The following is a 19881-nucleotide window of genomic DNA, read 5'->3' on the forward strand; positions in this document are numbered from 1 at the left end:
GTGCAGAGAGTTCATTACTCATAAATATAACATTCCTGAGAGTAAGCATTTTCTGAGGTCAAATTCTGAGCTGAGACTTAAATTTCAAAACCTCTCACTTGTTTCGAGGATGTGTTGCGTCTTATCCCTCGAATCACGATATCACGAGCAGAAACTTGTCACGATTTCAGAATGTACGAGTTAATACACAACCTCATCTAAAGAATGCATGAGAAATGGTCCAGCCTAAAAGGAGAAATACAAGTTCTTTAATCCAGCACACATTATACTATTGAAGTCCGTAGTCTGTTCTCCTACATAAAGGACGTCATATGCTTTAGAGTTTTGATCTTGTTGAACCACTCTGCGCTTTGTGGCAGGGAAGTAACAATTTTTGTAAAAGCCCTTGTTGTTGAGGTTGTTTAAGAGAATTTCAGTGTTGTAGATATTAATAAAATGAGAATAGTAGTTGCTGACGGTCAGCAAGATTGCTGAACCATGGCTAACCTTTTATGAATGTTATTCTGTCACACAAATATACATATTGCATTTGTACATTGTTATCATATCAGTGTTGCATTCTATTACGTCACTGTGTAGTTATTCCTAAATATGTAGCCTTGATGTGCTATCAAACAGAGCCTACCTACATATAGGACGGTAGGTTTATACAAGGACGTTCATGCTTCCTACCATGTATTACATGGGTCTACATCTTAATTTATGTCTTTAACACAGGCCGTATGCAACGTGGAATCCACTCATCCTGACGAAATCCTGGAAAAGCTGAAATATAACAAGTACATGGCGGCTCTCTCCCTAACACTGATGCTGTTTTTTCTCCTCCAGGCACGGTTCTTATAGACATTACGAAGGCAAGAGAGATTATGGCTTTGGTGGTAGTGTTTTATTACAATGCAATATTCTTACAAGTATTCCTTTAACAATACGACTAGAAAGAGCATGAAAATCAAGGCTTGAGCCAAAATTCGTGAAGACAAGACCTTGAATTGCACCGTAGTGGATATTGATGCTATGTAAAGGAAGTAATGAGATTCCATTTATTTCAAAAGATCATGGACAACGTGATTATTTTTAGTGGATGGATAACATAGTTGGATAGCATTCAATTCTGTGCCTGTCTCCCAACCGCAGAGTGATTCTACATATTCTAGGAGAGAAGGGCGAGGAATACTAATTTGCGGCTGCAAAAGACGTCTGTTCCCCATGTCCGGAGCGGCGTAACTACCTGCTCTAATTAGCTCTAAAATGCTTCAAGACAAGCCGGCCGTAAATTAATACCGTCACATCATCACAGAAATATGTCTCATTGAATCGGAACCAATGTTAGGGCATCCTCTGAAAGCGACGCGTGTTGGCAGGGCCCAGTCAGCATGAGATGTATGCAAGGGTTACCGTCGCACGGGCTGTGACGGCTGAGCAAGTGAGTACCCCAATTCTGAATCCTATCATACAACTATGCCTGGATGAAGAAGCAAATAAGCCACAGCACTTGAGAGAAGGCATATAGGCATCTGTGAGGTGCAGGAAAAAAGATGGGGTCGAGAAAAGTCATGGGAGAAGGGGTGCGGTTACTAACTGATGTTCAACGGGAGCCGAAGAACAGCTCATGGTGTTGACATTGTCATATCAGCAAAATTTGACAGTTCAGTCTCCGAGGTGCAAAAGTCTGACAATCGCTTGATGTAACTCGTCCGCAATGGGGAGAGAAGGAAATTCTAATTTCCCAGTGCAACGCTCCACAAACTGGCGTGCGCTCGGGAACCAAAGATGCGTTCTGGGCACTGCCTGACAAGAAGACCGCTGACTATATCGTCGTTGCCGATGATCTGAATGGACGTGACGGACGGAGGAAAAAACACACAGTCTATGGCGTCCATGGATATGGATAAAAGAACAACGACGGCCAACAAATTCCCGATAATGCAGAAACTGATCAACGTGAACACACGGTTCCAAAAGAGTGATATCCACCCAGGCACGTACTACAGTGTCTCCCATCCAACTCACATTGACTACATCCTTTTGATAGGAAGAAATCTATAAGATATTCTAGAGACAACAGTTGTCCCTTATTAAATCGTTGCGATGCAACATCTACCAGTCATCTGTAAGCTGCTGATAAAGTCAACAAGATCAAATGATGACGCCTGAAGAAGGAGACTAACTTTGTTGCAAAAGTTACAGAGAAACAGATCACCATATTTGAAGTGAGCCGGACTAAACTGAAAGACGCCGTAGGCTTTATTCTTGGAACAACTAATCAGGGCGACGACAACGAACGATTAACGGTGGCATATGGCTAAGTAATGACGATGTTAAGTATGCAGTACGGTTGAAGAAACAGCTGTACCACGAGTTTCTTGCTCGTTAGAATGCCTACAAAGCAGCCACTAGTAAAGTAAAAGAGGTCATTTCTGTAACAAAAGCAAACCGGTAGGCAGGTCTATATACTAAATATGACACGCGCGAAAACGAGTGGAATATTTAACGGCTAGTCAAATCGAGGCATCAATGAGGAAACAGACGTTTTGCTACTGGTCTGGCGGGAAGCGCGAGTACACTGGCGGAACTATTTTGACTAATTTTGAGCCATGGAATTTCCGTATCTACCAATCCTAATCACCTTCACTGTTGAAGGTCCAATATAGGAAAATGACGTCACCAAAGTCCAGGCTATGCTGAAGGATATGAAACCAGGGAAAGCCACGTGTCCTGATTATCTTCAGGCAGAGTTTTGTTTCTCTAAATGGGGGACGCAGCAGTGTGGCTAAAGCAAGCTTTTCAACCAGATAATCAAAAAAGGTCAAAAACAAACAGACTGGCGACGGAGTATCCATTAAAAAATAAGGGAAACCCTGCCGATTTCTCTTATTACCGCCCGATCGTACGTCTGAGCCACGCAATGACAGACTTAGAACAAATCTTCGACAAAAGGATTGGCGATTTATCCAATCATACAACAAGCCAAGCTGGATTTGTGTAAAATTGTGGCGCAACGGGAGAAGCCCACGCTGCAGGGCTGTTATTTGTGAAACACACTGAACAGTATGAGAGGCTTCATCACGAAATTCTGGACCCTGAGAAGGCGTTCCTTCGGGTACCTCATAACCCAATCAGCTAGCGCTACAAGTTCGTGGCACTCTAGAGCACCTTGTTGCTCTACAAAGAACAATGGATTTATGTTCAAGCTGCCGCAGAAGCGTCTGATGACTTCCGCATAACTGTAGGAGGACACAAGGCCCTGCCTTATAACCACCGCTCTTCATTCTTGTAATGGACAACATTACATCAAACTTGCACAGTCCAATACGATAGACACTTCTCTAAACAAATGATATCATTTTGGCTGAAGGGAATAAGCTTGATATTCAGCGTCAAACAGAAAGTGGAGCAAACGAGTAGCACAACAAGCCCCGCGCCTCAACAAAAACATTGCATTACATCGTCGAGAAATTGGAACCATGCATGTTGACGTTGAAGGTATAGCGCGAGTAGGGAAATTTGAGTATATTGGCTCCACAATCTTTGATGATGGCCGACTTACTGATGAAGTCAACTTAAGAATATACAAAGGCTGGCTGAAGTTGAGAATAACAAGAGGCGCCCTAACGGCCGTCGGATGAAGGATCTAAGATCTACCGAACTGATATCTGTCCTGTCGTTTTCTACGGCAACGAATGCTGGTCAGCTAAAGAGGAGGTAGAACGCCAACTAAGCATCATGGATACGAAGATGCTTAGGCAGAAGGCTGGCATAAATAGACTAGATCACATTTCAAATAATGTTATTACAAGACATTTTGGCATTGCACCGATCCAGAAGAAAATTGAGGAAAGGCGTGTGCGCTGATTTGGGCATGTGTTGCGCGCAGAGGACAATATTTTGGGAAAGTCAGCATATACACAGAAAGATGGTGAAAAGAGGCGCAAGAGACGAACAAGTCATCATAGGACAGATAAAGTGCACAACGACATGAAAGCAGTGAGACTACATACAGACATGGCCCGAGACCGAACTAACTGGAGACAATGAATCACTACACCGGACCCTTCCACCAAGCAGGACTAACACTAAAGAAACAGGAATAACAAGAAGTAGACTGATGAATAAACGGTTATAAAAATGAGTTGCAATGGATACTTTATGCATCCTATCATTCAACTTAGTATGTTGTATGTTCAAATTCTCTCCCCTAAAGCCTATGTCCGATATCTATAAAGACTTATTTTCCCAAAATAGGGTTTGAATAGCAGAACACTTCTGGATTTCGTGTTAGAGTGACTCCTATAAATGCATTATAAACAAAAATATATAAATCAACAAAATAAAATTTTAGGATTATCTGTGTTATATGGGAGGGACAGTTTGAATATCCGGTGAAATTCTATGAGTACCAACAAGAGGGGAGTTCGTCAGTGCATTCTATCCTGAGTGGAATTTTGCAATTCATATTTCTGCATACATACGTCACAGATAGTAATCGATCATAATAGTCAGAATATTTTCACCCCAATCAGTCTATAAATATGAAGATCATGGAGGAGTAGCATAAAGTGGTCAGCTCAGGGCCATGTGACACTCGACACGCTACTAGTGGAAGGAAACCACATCACTAAGTGGTTACTTTAGGACCACGTGTCTCTACACAAACGGAGGTTGGCCTCATCATTAATTATTTAGCTCAGGACGAGGCACCTCTCCACAAATGGAAGGTAATCCCATCACTAATTGGTAAGCTCAGAAATACTTTATTTCCACAAGTCAGCAATTAGGAGATTTTATGAATCTTAAAACCTGTTCTCCTGTAATTGAGTACCAAACTGGCATGGAAAATATTTTAGTCATTTTAAAAGAAGTCATTTAAATTGCTGCAAGATATTTGTACACTGCTGAAATGAGAGTCAGGATAAAATAGCGCCTGAGGTGAGATATAAAACAAAAAGGGAAGCAGTAGATAAGATCCGGTCGACTGAATTCTTCAGAAGCACTTAAATCTCTGATATAAAATTGACTAAGCTACTGTCATCTGCCCTATATACCAAGGAAAACGAAGACAAATACATTTCATGTCACTTTGCTGGTCCGAAAAATGCCTCTGCATAAAATATGTTTAGGAAGTAGAAAGCTAATTTAAACCCCATGAAAAATAGAAATCGGCATTTCGTGTGTGAAAAGCATTCATAAGCAACATTTTTACTGGTGGTCATAATAAAAGATTGTTCTCTAACGTAGCCCATTTTGTCCTGTTACACATGAATTACAAAGAAACAGCAGGATCTGAACCTCGAAGAGTTGACGTAATAGTGCGATCTTCAGTTGTGTGCATGGTTCTACTTTGACTAAGGAGAGAGTACAAGCTGGTATTGGTAGTTCTGAGGACTGACATGAATATTTCTTGCCACTAGTTGTGAATGTACAGTAGGAACAAGTAGATGCATCACATAAGAGTCGAGGATACTCTGACCACCCTGAAAATCAAATAAACCATTCAGAATTTGTAGTTTCTATCACTAATCCGGTTTGAAGTCAAACCTTAGGCCGTGACTAGCCACTGCATGACCTGCCGATGCAGGGTACCTGTTAAGAGCACCAATCCGAGACTATACAATCATTTCCCAGGGACTATCAAAGATCATTTCACACAGTAACCAACAAACGTGTGAGAGCAAAAAATTAATTAGCATTGGCACAACTACAGTTCAAAAACACTACTGTATTAAATGTTTGAAAACAGAATATACCCTTTTGCTACTTTGTAAGGTCAGTGACAATAATTACAATTTTGAAATAATATTATATCATTGCATTATTTACCTACTTTTATGAGATAATAATTTCACTTGAATAATTATGAATTTTTAGGCAACCTGCACAAATTTAAAACTCCACTTGTAGCTGGCCATTTAATTAGTTTATACTAACTGTGTAAGTACGTTTGCAATCAACACACTACAAGCACTTGACTGAAAATGAACATTAAATTGGTTCAGCAAGTGTGACCACAACACTGGAACGAACATAAATTCAATACCACATTCTTTTACGCTCACAACAATGCAGAAGTTTTATTTGAAAACTATAATATTGAAGATGTAGAACTACTGATCTGAACGTTTCATTTCTACAACACATTATCTGCTTTGGCATCGCCAAATGGAGGAGTCTGACTTCACACACAAGAGAAAAGAAATGATCATAAAAAATGGAATCTAACCAAATAATTTTAAAATGACGTTTTTTGAGTTATTACATTATTGAACTCAGCCATCGTTATATTGATTAATGAAACTGATTATGTTAGTAGAAATACTTATATTGTTTACAATGTACATAAAACTTAACAATTACAAAATTTGTAGATTTAATTTTTAATCTGCAAACATTGCTTTCTCTGTGTGTCACTGTTAGTATCAACGTACAAAAACTTACTCAGAATATCTGGAGGCAATAGATTCAGATGGCATTTGAGATGATAAGAATGAGATGAACAAATGATGCAGAGACGGTAAAAGAAAAAACACTTTTTTCATATTTGCTTAAAGGTATTGTAAACAAATACACTTCAAAATATCTAGCTTTACTAGAGATTTTTTTGTAGATATATATTCAATAAAACTACTTGATGGAACATTAAATATGATCATAAAGTTCCTGAAAATTTAGGTAATATTAACCAATAGAATTTTAAGATATTTGCATTTAAATGTAACCTTGTAAAGAAAGGATTAAACTGACGAAAATGGCCAGTTTCTGGAGATAAACCAACCACTACTGAACACAGCTGTGAATGGGTACAACATATTCCATATTATATAGGATTTGTAGTGTACGTACTTTGTTTCTTCTTTGATGTACGGCAACAGCTGAACATCACTATGTTCTTCTATTAATATTTCCTCCTTAATATCTTCGGAAGGCTATAAGTAAGAAACAAAAAAGTAGAATAAAATAAGTAAGGGAATAAAAAAATATAGGCTTAAACAAGAAACACCTGAGAAAATAAATTTCATAGTGGCACAAGAAGAGTATAATTAATTTATCTCCCATTTAAAAAAACATAATGGAAAGGAACAATCAAATCAAAATCAGTTTAAATGCAAGAGAGGTGGCAAATGGTACACAAAAATACATTATTATCAAGCACTAAATTTTAAATGAACAGAGAAGAAGACACTTTCCTAAAATACAGTATTATACAATTTCCGCAAATTTTTTCTATTAAACACACAGCACATCCTTAATACATGTATATAATTTACAAAATTTTACTTATAATATCTTCTGTATTACAAACATTATCAACACATATACAACTTGTGCAACTACTTCAAATTATAGTATACAACTTCTATTAGATTAAAAATTACACTGCGTTTATTTATTTCGTTTTTTAACGCTTTTCGGAACCTAAATTGCATAACGTGTGACGGATTTAAAGTGAAAAAACCTCTATTGTATTACCCCTTTCGATTTCGTACTTCTAACCTAGACATTTGTAAAATTGAACCTTCGCCAAGGTATTGACTAAATTTATATTTTTAATCATGTTTGGAGGGCTAATTGCCGCTGCACGGTATCGGAGCAGGCATGAACTTGCCGTCAGGTCTCTTATTCTAAGCGCGGTATGCACGCGCATCTTCCCTGACTGTACCAGACGATTTAGCGTGCCTTGGTAAGGAGGAGGGTTGTTGATCTCCGACTAGAGAAGATGGAGGTTGGTTGTACTTTGTACTCACGCTTTCACATGGACTCAAGAACCACGATGGACAAAGGATAAAAGGAACTATCCTCCCGGGGCATTTCCCGGAGAGTTTGTTTTTATTTCTTCTAGAATATTTTGGTAACTGATACATCCTCCAAAATTTATTTTATTATACGTTGGAACGTGTGATTATCTCATAGCCTCGTGGTCTCCTCTATTGGATATCTCATCGGAAACTTCAAGACTGTAAGTTCTGCATTATTTGTTACTCTGGGAGTTGCTTTGGCTGGGAACCTCGCCTCTTCAACTGCAATTGATCTCGTTTTAAAAGAGATGATTTACGTTTGGTTTTCAAGAAGTTCCAAAACAGTGCTTTGATTCTGGGAGAAATGACTTTCGTTTAATCACGAATGTTTACGGGGTTCTGGTGTAGAAGCTACGTCTAACATGTTTCCAACCCGTTAAAGGTTTTTAAAAAGTTAATGAATTTTATGTTATTCTTCGGGTATATCTTAACTACCGGTACATAATGATTTTTCTGGGCATTTGAAATTCAAATTATAATAATGATAATTTCGCTGAGAGGTAAAATAGCGAGGAAGTTTTCACAAGGACTTTAGTAATTGCATTTTTCCTTGTTCCTTTCGGGATTTAATGGTTTTATTTCATTATTTTTCCCCTTTTTGGGTTTCTTACTCTTCCGTTTTTCTTTTGTTTTCCCGTATTTGCATTGTCGTGCTTGTGTCTTGTTGAGTTCCTTGTAGGCCTAGGAGTTCTTTAATTTTTCTGTTCGATTCCTTCGGGGCGTTATTACTTACCTGTGCCTTTTGGCTATTTCTGTGGTTATTGGGATGAGTTTCCTTGTGAAAACTCCTCGAGAAGTAAGTCTCTAATGTAGTAAATTTTCATTTATTGTAAAATGTTAAACTGGTATACTAAGAATAAGAGACCTTCAAAAGGTATTAAATATGCAAGACCGAGGTCTGTGAATTTGAACAAATTGTTTAAAAGGGTTGTAAGCTTTAAAATTTTCTTCTTAAATCTTGTAGGGGTATCGGCCGATTCCTGCGCACGCCTCCTTAACTATTTTTTTTAAATTTGATGTTTTGAGGATGTTCAGTTTTAAATTTAAATCTATTACTTTCCTAAATAAAATCTCGTTATTTATTTAAATGGTATTATGTTGTTCTTGGAGTAGTTAATCAAATTTTATACAGTAACCACGTCCCACGGTTTGTTATCACCTGTACTGTTCATGGTAAGTTGCTTTTAATTTATATTTTTCCTTCTTGTTGTGCTGTTATGGTGATATGTGCTTCCACCTTTGTTTTATTTATTGACTGACCTGTCTGGGCGATTTGGGGAGATCGTAGGACTGGGGCAGTTAGTGGTCGCAGCTATGCGCGGTGGTATTTTGTTTCACTGTCGAACGGTGCTTCATGCAGGTTGTGTTATACGACTTCTCAGTTAGAAGAGTCCTATGCTCGGTTGGGTCTTGGGCTCGTAGCAACGAGCTAGAATAACATAGAGGGGCTGTATGCCTGTCATCAGCGCTCCCTGCTTGAAGCAAGTTGATAAGGGGCAGCCATGTTAACGGTTGTCAAAACAAAGTGAATTGGCGCGAGAGCATATGTTGAGGTGACAGGGAGATCGTGCATGCCAATTTAATTCCCTAAGTTTTAAGAAGTGAAAACAAAGATTCTCGCTTTCAAGAATGCCAGCCGTAAGCTCAGAGTATGGTTGTACTAATCGGAGTAATAGAACCAAGGATATATCGTACTTTAAGTAAGTATTACTGAGTTATAGCCGAGATTCCTTTTTGTAATTTCTGTTTGTAATTAAATCCATTTTATTGTGTACTTAGCGAAAGTACGGATAGCCACGGTAATTGTTTATCGAATTTTGTTTCAGATTTCGTTTAAAGAACAAGGAATTAACGGAACAATGCGTTGTGAGGGCGAAAAGAGATAAAAGGTATCCCACTCAATTCAGTTGTTTATGCTCTGTACATTTGCAGCCCTATTTAATTTTCATTCACATTTACAAATAAAGGAAATGGAGCGCCCACCACCAAGAAAACGTAACCACAAAAAACAAAACAAAAACAAAACACTTATTTCGTTCAAACGTACACCAAGTATGGTAAATACAGTATTTTACTGCTATTTTTGAAATGTATACAGCCTTTATTGTAGATGTCTGTTGCCTTGGTTTTTAAAACTATGCCACACTTCATAATGGACAACTTTCAAGCTTACCTTTCAGCTAGTAATCCCAGTATGATATGGTAATGGGAAAAACATGATATCCCCCCTATATTATAATAAATAATTACACTAAACGATTATTGTGGTAAAGTATTCATGGGCCGCCTCTGTGGTGTACTGGTTAGCGTGAGCAGCTGCCACCCCTGGAAGCCCGGGTTCGATTCCCCGCTCCACCACGAAATTTGAGAAGGGGCACGAGGGCTAAAAAAGGGATTCTATCAGCCTGAGGAGGTCAACTGAGTAGAAGTGGGTTCGACTCCCACCTCAGCCATCCTCGAAGTGATTTTCTGTGGTTTCCCACTTCTTCTCCAGGCAAATACCGGGATGGTACCTAACTTATGGCCACAGCCGCTTCCTTCTCCCCCCCCCCCCCCTACAAGGCCGCTGTTCAGCATAGCAGGTGTAGCCCTCGCTCACAGTTGTATCCCCCGACCCAATGTCTCACGCTCCAGAACACTGTCCTTGAGGTGGTAGAGGTGGGATCCCTCGCTGAGTCCGTAGGAAAAACCAAGGATAAACAGGGTAAACAGATTATGAAAGGAACACAGTACTCATGAGGATGCAATAATTTTAAAAATATGAACAGAATGAGGTTGTAACCTATTGTAGGTCCCTATGATTTTAAGGCTTCCTGTCATAAATATTTATGTCCATCGTTTTTATTCTAATTTACGCTTAACCACAACAGCCAAGCAGGGTAACGCTCTTGTTCCGATTTCGAGGCCTATTCGTATGTCACTGTGCGATGATTTCGAACTACCCTACAATCAACTGATCGTGATGTTGGCCTCGTGCCGCAATATGATGAAGTGGCGGTATTCGCTTTAATGCTTCAAGCTTTCGGCAACGGTCTTTAATTCTCCCCCAGTGATTCTAAAATGCGTATTTTCTACACTTTTCGTCATTTAAAGGCCATGCCCTCTTGCTTGTGTGACAACAGGAAACATGGCGGACGTTCGTTCTATTAGCTTTACCCAGGCAGCGCTTCCGCCTCTCTATGTTATTCTAGCTCGTTGGCTCGTAGCTAACTGTTCTATTAGTACTTCCTCCTAGGGATGGGCTGCGAACGGAGTCGCGAAGAGTCGAGACTGTTACCTCTGAAACCGACACTCGCGACTCCAGTGTCGACTCCACTGATGCAGTAACGCCATCTATCAACTATTGTCGGAACTGCTTGGAATTATAGTTCCACGTTCCTCCCTTGGTAACTCGTGATACGATGAGTACAAGATGGTTATTAGCCAGCAAACATTAAATATTGTTTCGGGATTTTATTATCGTTAGTGTTAATGTTCTAGGTCTATTTTGGCGACGATGATGATAATGACGACAATAACTGTACGGTAGTGGTAATAATAATCTGACAGTATACTTTTACATAATCGCCAATATTGTCTTCAACTAGTTCAGCTCCGCGGTGTAGGAGGCAATGCGTGCGCCTGTCACCCGGCGGTTCCGGGTTCGATTTTTTCGGCCTGGTTAGGTTTTTTAAAATGGTAAATTATTAATACTCCTGGCCTGGGGCATAAAACAAAAAAAAGAAGCGAGTGCTTAGATTTTACAACGAATATTTTACCAAACATGGTGCGTCATAATAGCCGCCTCCGCATACTAGGGAGGCCCCGGGATCGATTCCGGCCAGGTCAGGGATTTTTACCTGTATCTCAGGTTTTGTGATCACGTTGAGGTAGAGACAGGGTCTACAAAGCCAAGAATAACGGTCGAGAGGATTCATCGTGCTGAACACACATCACCTCGTAATCTACTGGCCTTCGAGCTGGGCAGAGGTCACTTGGTAGGCCAAGGCCTACCAGGGCTGTCGCGAAAAGGGGCCTTTGTGTATACTACTACTACTACTGATAATAATAATAGTAATGCAACAAGACTTAACGTGGTCCTTGAATTATAATTATAACCTACAACCTGTTTTCCAGTCAGTGACCAGGTCAGGAATGGAATGAATGAAGCCCCCATCCTGCGGCGAGGATAGGAATTGTACCGGTTGCCGAGGCCTGTCGCACTCCTCTGGGGCAATGATGAATGACTGACGGATAAAATGAAATGATGTTGGAGAGTGTTGCTAGAATGGAAGATGACAGAGAAAACCGGAGTGCCCGGAGAAAAACAAATCTCACGTGGAGTGACCGGGATTTGAACCACGGAATCCAGCGACGAGAGGTCAACGCGCTACCACCTGAGCCACGGAGGCTTTTAATGGTGTAATCTATATTCGAATTATGTTAGACGATTTACCTATATTAGATTTGTTTTCATCGTTCATGTGCAATTCATAATGATTTACCATCGATATCCGTTTATCAATTTCCTGATCACGACAAATAAAGACGTGAAATTAAATGTCCGTGGTCTGCTATGCCGATACTTTCTGACATGACACGTTTAATTTTATTTCAACTACACCATTACGCTCGTCGTCTTCGTTAACGATATCGTACTTCACTCTACAATACTCCTTAAAAAAAACAAATGGGAAAATCAGCAGCAACATGTATGATATTTCATGTTATTTTCCGCGCCTCGACAAGCAAGCGGCCCTGCAATGAGAGTCAAGTTCGCTTGGAGTCGCGAGGCTTCATGCGAAGCGACCGTGCGGCCCCGCAATTCGCATCAAGTTAACATGGAGTCGCGAGGCTTCATGCGAAGCGACCGTGCGGCCCCGCAATGCGCATCAAGTTAACTTGGAGTCGAGAAGCTTCATGCGAACCGAGACCGGTGTTCGGAGTCGATGGAGTCGACGCTCTCGATTCCAGGCTTCAGTCGCGCCCATCCCTACTTTCTCCCCTATTGTCATGGTTACTGTATGGATGTTAAGTGGTTTAACTATTCCAAGAAAGACAAGTAAGAAATTGTAAAATTCATCTGCAAAAGGAAATGCAGGCATCTTGTTGTATAAATTTGGTTTTACTGTTTCATGTTTCAACCATGGAGTGTCCAGTTCCGTTCTTTTTATTTACGTGAGTTGTGTGGACTTCGGTGATTTTTATCTTAACGGTAACGTTCCTCTATAAGCTGCCTACCTGCTTGGTGGTTCTCTGTAAGCTGTAACTTATTCTCTTGTGTATCCCGGCTATTAGGTGAGTTTTGCATTTATTATTATTATTAATGATTGCCTGAATATGATAGTTGTTGAATTCGAAATTTGTGAACGACCCGTCGTTGAGTACTGATGGATTGGATCAGGGCCAGAAGTATACCACGGTTCGCTGTGTGTTCTGTGTTTCGGTGCTGGTAATCTACCTGGTGTTTTACTGCCTACTGGTGTATTTGAAAACCACCTCAGTGTGCGAATTCATTCTATTTTTATTGAGTTATTTAGTTTGAGATTTTACGTTGCGTGTGAAGTTTATGTGATCCACTTAATTATGATTGGTTTTCAGTACTCTGGGAACATATTATTATACTATTTGTCTCGGCGTTTGATATTGGTTCCCAGTCTTATTATTATTATTATTATTACTTGGCATTATACTAGGGCAGTGTGCATACTATTAATTAAGAGAATCTGCTGTAATTAATATTGTCTACGGCGTTGGTACTGGCGTGTGATCCTGATCCATACTTGATATGATCTATGGCATATCCACCTTGTATCTATTTCTGTAGGTGCGTGGTTCAGTGCTGAATTATTGTGCGTTTCTTGACACCCTCCCACCGTTACTGTTTATGAACCTTTCTTAAAACCTTCTTGGTTTGTGTAGTTGGCGTGTGTGCTTTACCTTATTTGCACTGTATGTCTGTGACCGTTTCGTATAAGTCATTATTTCTGGATAATCGTGTGTGACTTAGTCATTTAGTTATTTTGAAAATGTTTAAATTCTATCTCTCCTGTTGTATGGTTGCTAGCTCCATTAAATTATCTAATTTTAAAGTGAACTTGAAGCATGGAGCCCTATATCTACCTCTAGGTAATCAGTTCTCTTCAATACAATCTGTTGGTGGCAATGAAATTCAATTTCAGCAGTACAATGTCTAATCGGTGCTTATGGTAATGGTGGTGTTTGTGTATTGCATGCGAAAGGTGTGAATTTTAATCCTGTCACGCAGTGGGTGTTGGTGGGCTCGGATTAACAAGTGTACTACCGTTGGCTACATCTGTATTGTGTGTGCTGGCTGTCAGCTTGGTATTTTTACTATCTACCTGTGTACTGTGTTTGCAATTTCGGTGAAAATTAATTTTATCTTAACTGGGAGAGCTTATCTGACCATTTATGTTTTGTGAGAAGTTTGTTTGGTTGCTATTTAGCGAGTGATAGTCTGCTCTCTGGAGCATTTTATGATGTTATCTGTTCTGGCCTATGGTTTGGTTCCCAATCCGTGTTATTGCTATCATGGTTTCCTACGTGGTGCTTTGGTAGTGTACATGCTAACTGTTAATTTATTTTCTTCAAAATTATGTGTTCTACTGCATTAACTCTGGCGTGTGAAACAGATGGAAAACTTAACCTAACCTCTAGGCGTATCCAACTATGTCTATTCCATTGTGTAAATGGATATGTACTGAAGTTAATGGTGATGTGTTACACCTTCCCATTGTTATTATCTGAGGCTTTGCACCTTGTCAATAATAAATAATCTTCTCCTTTAGCGTTTGTCCCGCCTGGTGACAGGGTCCGCTGTATGGATTCGTTGTCTCTACTTAATTCGGTCACGGGCCACGTCAGGATGTAGTCTTACAGCTTTCAGGTCGTTGTGCACTGTATCGATCCATCGCTGTCTTGGTAATCCCTTGGGCCTCTTTCCAGCGACTTCCAATGTATACGCTGACTTTGTCAGTGTATTGTCTTCTGCACGCAATACATGTCCAAACCAGCGCAGACGATTTTCCTGCATTTTCTTCTGGATTGGTGCAACGCCATAGCGTTTCTTAATATTGCCATTTGAAATATGAACCAGTCTAGTGATGCCAGCTGTCCACCTAAGCATCTTTGTCTCCATGACGCTTAGTCGACGTTCTACCTCCTTCGTAGCAGGCCAACACTCGGTGCCGTAGAGAGCGACGGGACGGATAACAGTCCGGTAGATATTACATTTTTGATGATCCTTCATCCGACGGTCGCAGGTGACGCCGTTGTCATTCGCCACTTCAGCCAGGCTGCGTGTATCCTTGTGTTGACCTCATCAGTAAGTCTGCCATCGGCAGAGAGTGTGGAGCTCAGATATTTAAATTTCTCTACTCGTGGTAGATCTTCACCATCAACGTGGATGGTTCCAACTTCTCGAGGATCTAATGTCATGTACTCTGTCTTCTTTTTGTTGAGGCGCAGGCCGTATTGCGCTAGTCGGTTGTTCCACTCTTCTGTTTGGCGTTGGAGATCAAACTTATTCTCAGCAGCCAACATGACATCATCAGCATAGAGAAGTGTCCATGGTATTGGCTTGTGCAGATCGGATGTAACAGTGTCCATCACAAGAATGAACAGCAGTGGTGATAAGGCAGAGCCTTGATGTACTCCTACAGTGATGCGGAAATCATCGGACGCTCCTGCGGCAGCTTGAACATAACTCCTTGGTTCTACGTAGAGCATCTGTACCCATTTAACAAGGTGCTCCGGAATGCTATGTCCTCGTAGCGCTAACCAGATTAGGTCATGTGGCACCCGATCAAAGGCCTTCTCAAGATCCAGAAAAGCGAGATGAAGAGGCTTATGTTTTTCATGGTGATTCTCAACTAACAGCCGTGCAGCGTGGATTGCATCCGTTGTGCCACAGTTTTACACGAATACAGCTCGGTTCGTTGTAAGTTTAGCTATCTGGCGAATCCTTTTGACGAGAATACGTCCCACTAACTACTTTTTAAGGTCTTCGGAGACGCCGAGGTGCCGGAATTTAGTCCCGCAGGAGTTCTATTACGTGCCAGTAAATCTACTGACACGGGGCTGTCGTATTTGAGCACCTTCAAATACCACCGGACTGAGGCAGGATCGAACCTCCCAAATTGGGGTTAGAAGGCCAGCGCCTTAACCGTCTGAGCCACTCAGCCCGGCTTGCACCTTATCGTTGATGATTGTATGTGCTTGGGGTATATTCCCTTAACCTGTGCTGTGTGGATATATTTATTTGCCCGTACTAACTTTTGGATTTTCACTATTGTTTTCATGCCAGTAATTGTTCCTTGCGTTGTTAATATCTGATAATCTGGAGTGCAATTTCATGGTATCTTGAATTTAATCCAACCAGTGATGCTTCAGTGCCTTTTGGTCTGTTCTTATTTTGAAATTGCTTAAACGTATCTGTCTTATTATTATGTCTTTAAATTTGGTTTAATTTACTACCATCTGAAGTGTAGTGGGCTTCAAGTGTGCCGTTATATATCCATCCTTGTGTGATCATGATTAGGTTATCTGACCAGTTACTAGTGACGTATTCCTGTCCCTGCGTGGAACATTGTCAATTGAAACATATGGTGTGACTCTATCGTTGCCGAGCTACTGTGTGTTTGTGCTTTGGCTGAGTAGAGTGTGTTGTCTGCATGAAAGCCCTTTCATTTTATCATCCTTTCCATGTATATGTGTGTATGGAAGGCTCTGGTTAATGATTTGATTTATCCTCTGTGTCATCTGTTTATGTGGGTGTCATCAGTTATGGTTGAGCCATGTTAGTCGGTATTAGGTTGGGACGACTAGTTGGTCTCGTACCTGAACTTTTAGTTTTTACTGGTTTTCCCTTTCCTGATTATTGCTTGCATGTGTTTAGCTATTTCTCATGTGTCGTTGCCCACTTACCTTGTGTGATCTATCAACTTGTTGTAGAGTATTCATCTGGTGTCTGGGCTAACTCAAGTTTTCCCACTCCTGTTTTTTCCTGTTGTATATTAATTAACCTAACTTGTTTTTCTGAGCTATTAGTTTTGTTTTCATCCTGGTGTAAACATTACTTGGTGCGTTGCTGTCCCTTATGCTCGATTGTTCTCTACATTGTTTGTATCGTGCACTGCCGTGGTAATTATGTACCTGGAATATGTGTTTTGAAAAATTCTGCTAACCTATTGTTATTTATATAATTCCTTTGGGTCGTGGATTCCATGTATTCCCTACCATATCTGCTTATTGTGGTCTTGCGTTGTGCAAGTGAGGATCCTTTGCCTGAGGGGCAGAATGCCTCTTTGAACCTAAACGGTATGGCTCTGGTCCTGTGTTCAGTGATTATGTTGTGACGGTACCGTGGTTTGTTTTCGGGGATATACTTTGGGGTGGCATGGTGACTTCACGGCATGTTGTTGAGGATGGTCTGTGTTCCTTTTATCCCTTTAGGGGGCTGACGCATGTCCGTTGTGGTTTATCATGGTTGGATTATACTTCATGTGTTATGTAATTGGGTGGTGATGGCACCTTGGTATGGGCAGTGTCTGTGTCTGTCTTTAACTTACCTCCGTGTCCTGTGGATATGGCCATTTCTTCTTACATGAATCTGCTACTCTCAGAATTAGCTTGTCTTGTTATGAATAAGTTGTTGGTGTTGTGTGTTGTGGTTTCTTCTTTTCCTGTCTCCATGCATTTCCTATTGATCTACTGTAAAGCTCATTTTACCTGCCACTCTATGGTGTTTTATTTTTCTCAGTGGATCTCTTAGTGTCTGTTGACATGTTTAATTAGTCATCTTACTGTACTCTGGGTTTATTAGTTGTGTATGGGACTGGTTAGTTCTCCCCTAGTCTGTATTGGAATCTCACTGCTGTTAGATTATGGGGTCTATTAGTAGTGTACTGCCTTCTTCAAGTTACTTTGAGCGTTTTCCATGGACTTGCCTTGTATTCCGCCACTTATATTTTATTTGCCTGGTCCCCTGGGGGATAGGGGGAGGTACCTGTTTAGCCGTGAAGCGACAGTGTGATGTGGATATCACGTATTTATAAACCGCATCATGCCGAGATCCTAAGGGATAACCGATGGTATACGTAGTGTGGGTCATTGCTCGTTATTTTCCTTTTTGGTCTTCTGATCTGAGGATTTTCATTGCCTTTTAATTTGATTGGACGGCCATTGTGAAATGGGTTTTGTTGTCCTGTGTAGTAGGTTAGTTGCTGATTCCAGGTTGTGTTCCCTCCTGTGGTTCTTCTATCCCTATTCCTGTCCTGTTATTTCCATGTTGCTTATTAGTGTCTAATGAAGTATCAGTTGTGACCTATGATTTTCGTTGCTTGGTATTGCTTGGCTGATCTGTTGCCGACGACAGACTATACGCGCACTCTCCATCTGGATCTTTAGAGGTCTCCAACTGGTCCAGTCAATCCTTCCCTTGCTCTAAATGTATTTACCACTTTAAGCCTTGGATTTTCAATATTTAATTCCCTATGCATGGTTGCTTGCAGCATTACTTATTGTGTATTGGTTCCTTGGCCTTATTCTTGTTCAATTAGGTAATGTATGATGTGTATGTGGAAGGATGAGCCAAATTAAGTTGGAAAATTTAAAAAAAAACTCTAGATATGCTTCTGTGTAATTGTGAAATTTAATATGCTCACTGAGTTGATGGTTTGTCTCCGTACCGTTCTAGGTGTTTGAGTTAGTTCTGGCTGCCTAGGTTCTGTTCAAGTTATGTATTCGTAGGGTAAATTCTATGGTATACTCTGGTCCTGGCACAATCCAGAGTTTAAAAAAATGTGAACTAATTGTGGATTTATGTGATCCAGTAAATTTTAACTCACCTAATAACCCCCCTTCCTTTTCCCTTTTGTTCCTTTTTCTTGCTCCGCACTCTGTTTGTTTCCCCTTTACTTTGATGTGATCTTTACTGTTTACTGTGACCAAGAAAATGAGATGCATTTCCTTAAAACTAATTATTTGGTAACTTCATTTCAGAGTAATGCCTGCCATGCAGCAATTGTAATTCTAGTAGGTTAACCATCTGGTAAGTGGCCTTGCCACGATTAGTTTTAAAATTCATTTTGCGTGTCCATGTGAAATTGTAAAGAATATCTCTAGTTTGGAAATATTCAAGTATTTGCATCTTAATTTAAAGCGATGAACTTAATGAGAGATCGTCGTAGTGTGCGATACCACTTATTGAAGGAGTGTAACTTAGAAATTTGTCATTTCAGTTTTGACACCTCGATGGTGCAAAGATCTTTCTAATAAGAAGGTGAAGTGCTAATCAATTTCTGGTTTAATGAGTTCAACAGTATGGGACAAATTTACATGTGCTTTGGTGATTCAAAGACAATATATTCTCCGGTCAGTTGGTGTTGGACAATGAACACTGTGCTAGAGAGTCACATATATATATATATATCTTGTTTCTCGAATTCTACTTCACAGAAAATCTTGATTACTTCTGGTCTACTGGTCTATTAGCCTGATTACGTTTGCGACTATGTGAGGTTTAAAGGATGGAGGACTGTGACGGAATTAAAGTGAAAAAACCTCTATTGTATTATCCCTTTCGACTTCGTACTTCTAACCTAGAAATTTGTAAAATTGAACCTTCGCCAAGGCAATGACAAAATTTATATTTTTAACCATGTTTGGAGGGCTAATTGCCGCTGCACGGTATCGGAGCAGGCATGAACTTGCCGTCAAGTCTCTTATTCTAAGCGCGGTATGCGCGCGCATCTTTTCTTACTGTACCAGGCGATTTAAGCGTGCCTTGGTAAGAAGGAGGGTTGTTGATCTCAGACTAGAAAAGATGGAGGTTGGTTGTACTTTGTACCCACGCTTTCACATGAACTCAAGAACCACGACGGACAAAGGATAGAAGGAACTATCCTCCCGGGGCATTTCCCGGAGAGTTTGTTTTTATTTCTTCTAGAATATTTTGGTAACTGATACATCCTCCAAAATTTATTTTATTATGATTATCTCATAACCTCGTGGTCTCCTGTATTGGGTATCTCATCGGAAACTTCAAGACTGTAAGTTCTGCATTATTTGTTACTCTGGGATTAGCTTTGAG

General features: G+C 40.3%; 1 protein-coding gene across 1 annotated transcript in view; it reads right to left on the reverse strand.

The window, feature by feature from the left end:
* Positions 1 to 5342: 5342 nt before the first annotated feature.
* The window catches only part of LOC136885356 (uncharacterized), a 112938-nt gene continuing 98399 nt past the window's right edge, over positions 5343 to 19881 (reverse strand). The window contains exons 4-5 of the mRNA XM_067157869.1: positions 6834 to 6920; positions 5343 to 5471 (exon numbers count right to left, since the gene is read on the reverse strand). Of these exons, the coding sequence (XP_067013970.1) occupies positions 5343 to 5471; positions 6834 to 6920 (216 nt within the window). The remainder of the gene's footprint in view (positions 5472 to 6833; positions 6921 to 19881) is intronic.

This window comes from Anabrus simplex, chromosome 14 (genome assembly GCF_040414725.1).
Source record: "Anabrus simplex isolate iqAnaSimp1 chromosome 14, ASM4041472v1, whole genome shotgun sequence".
Taxonomy (NCBI): domain Eukaryota; kingdom Metazoa; phylum Arthropoda; class Insecta; order Orthoptera; family Tettigoniidae; genus Anabrus; species Anabrus simplex.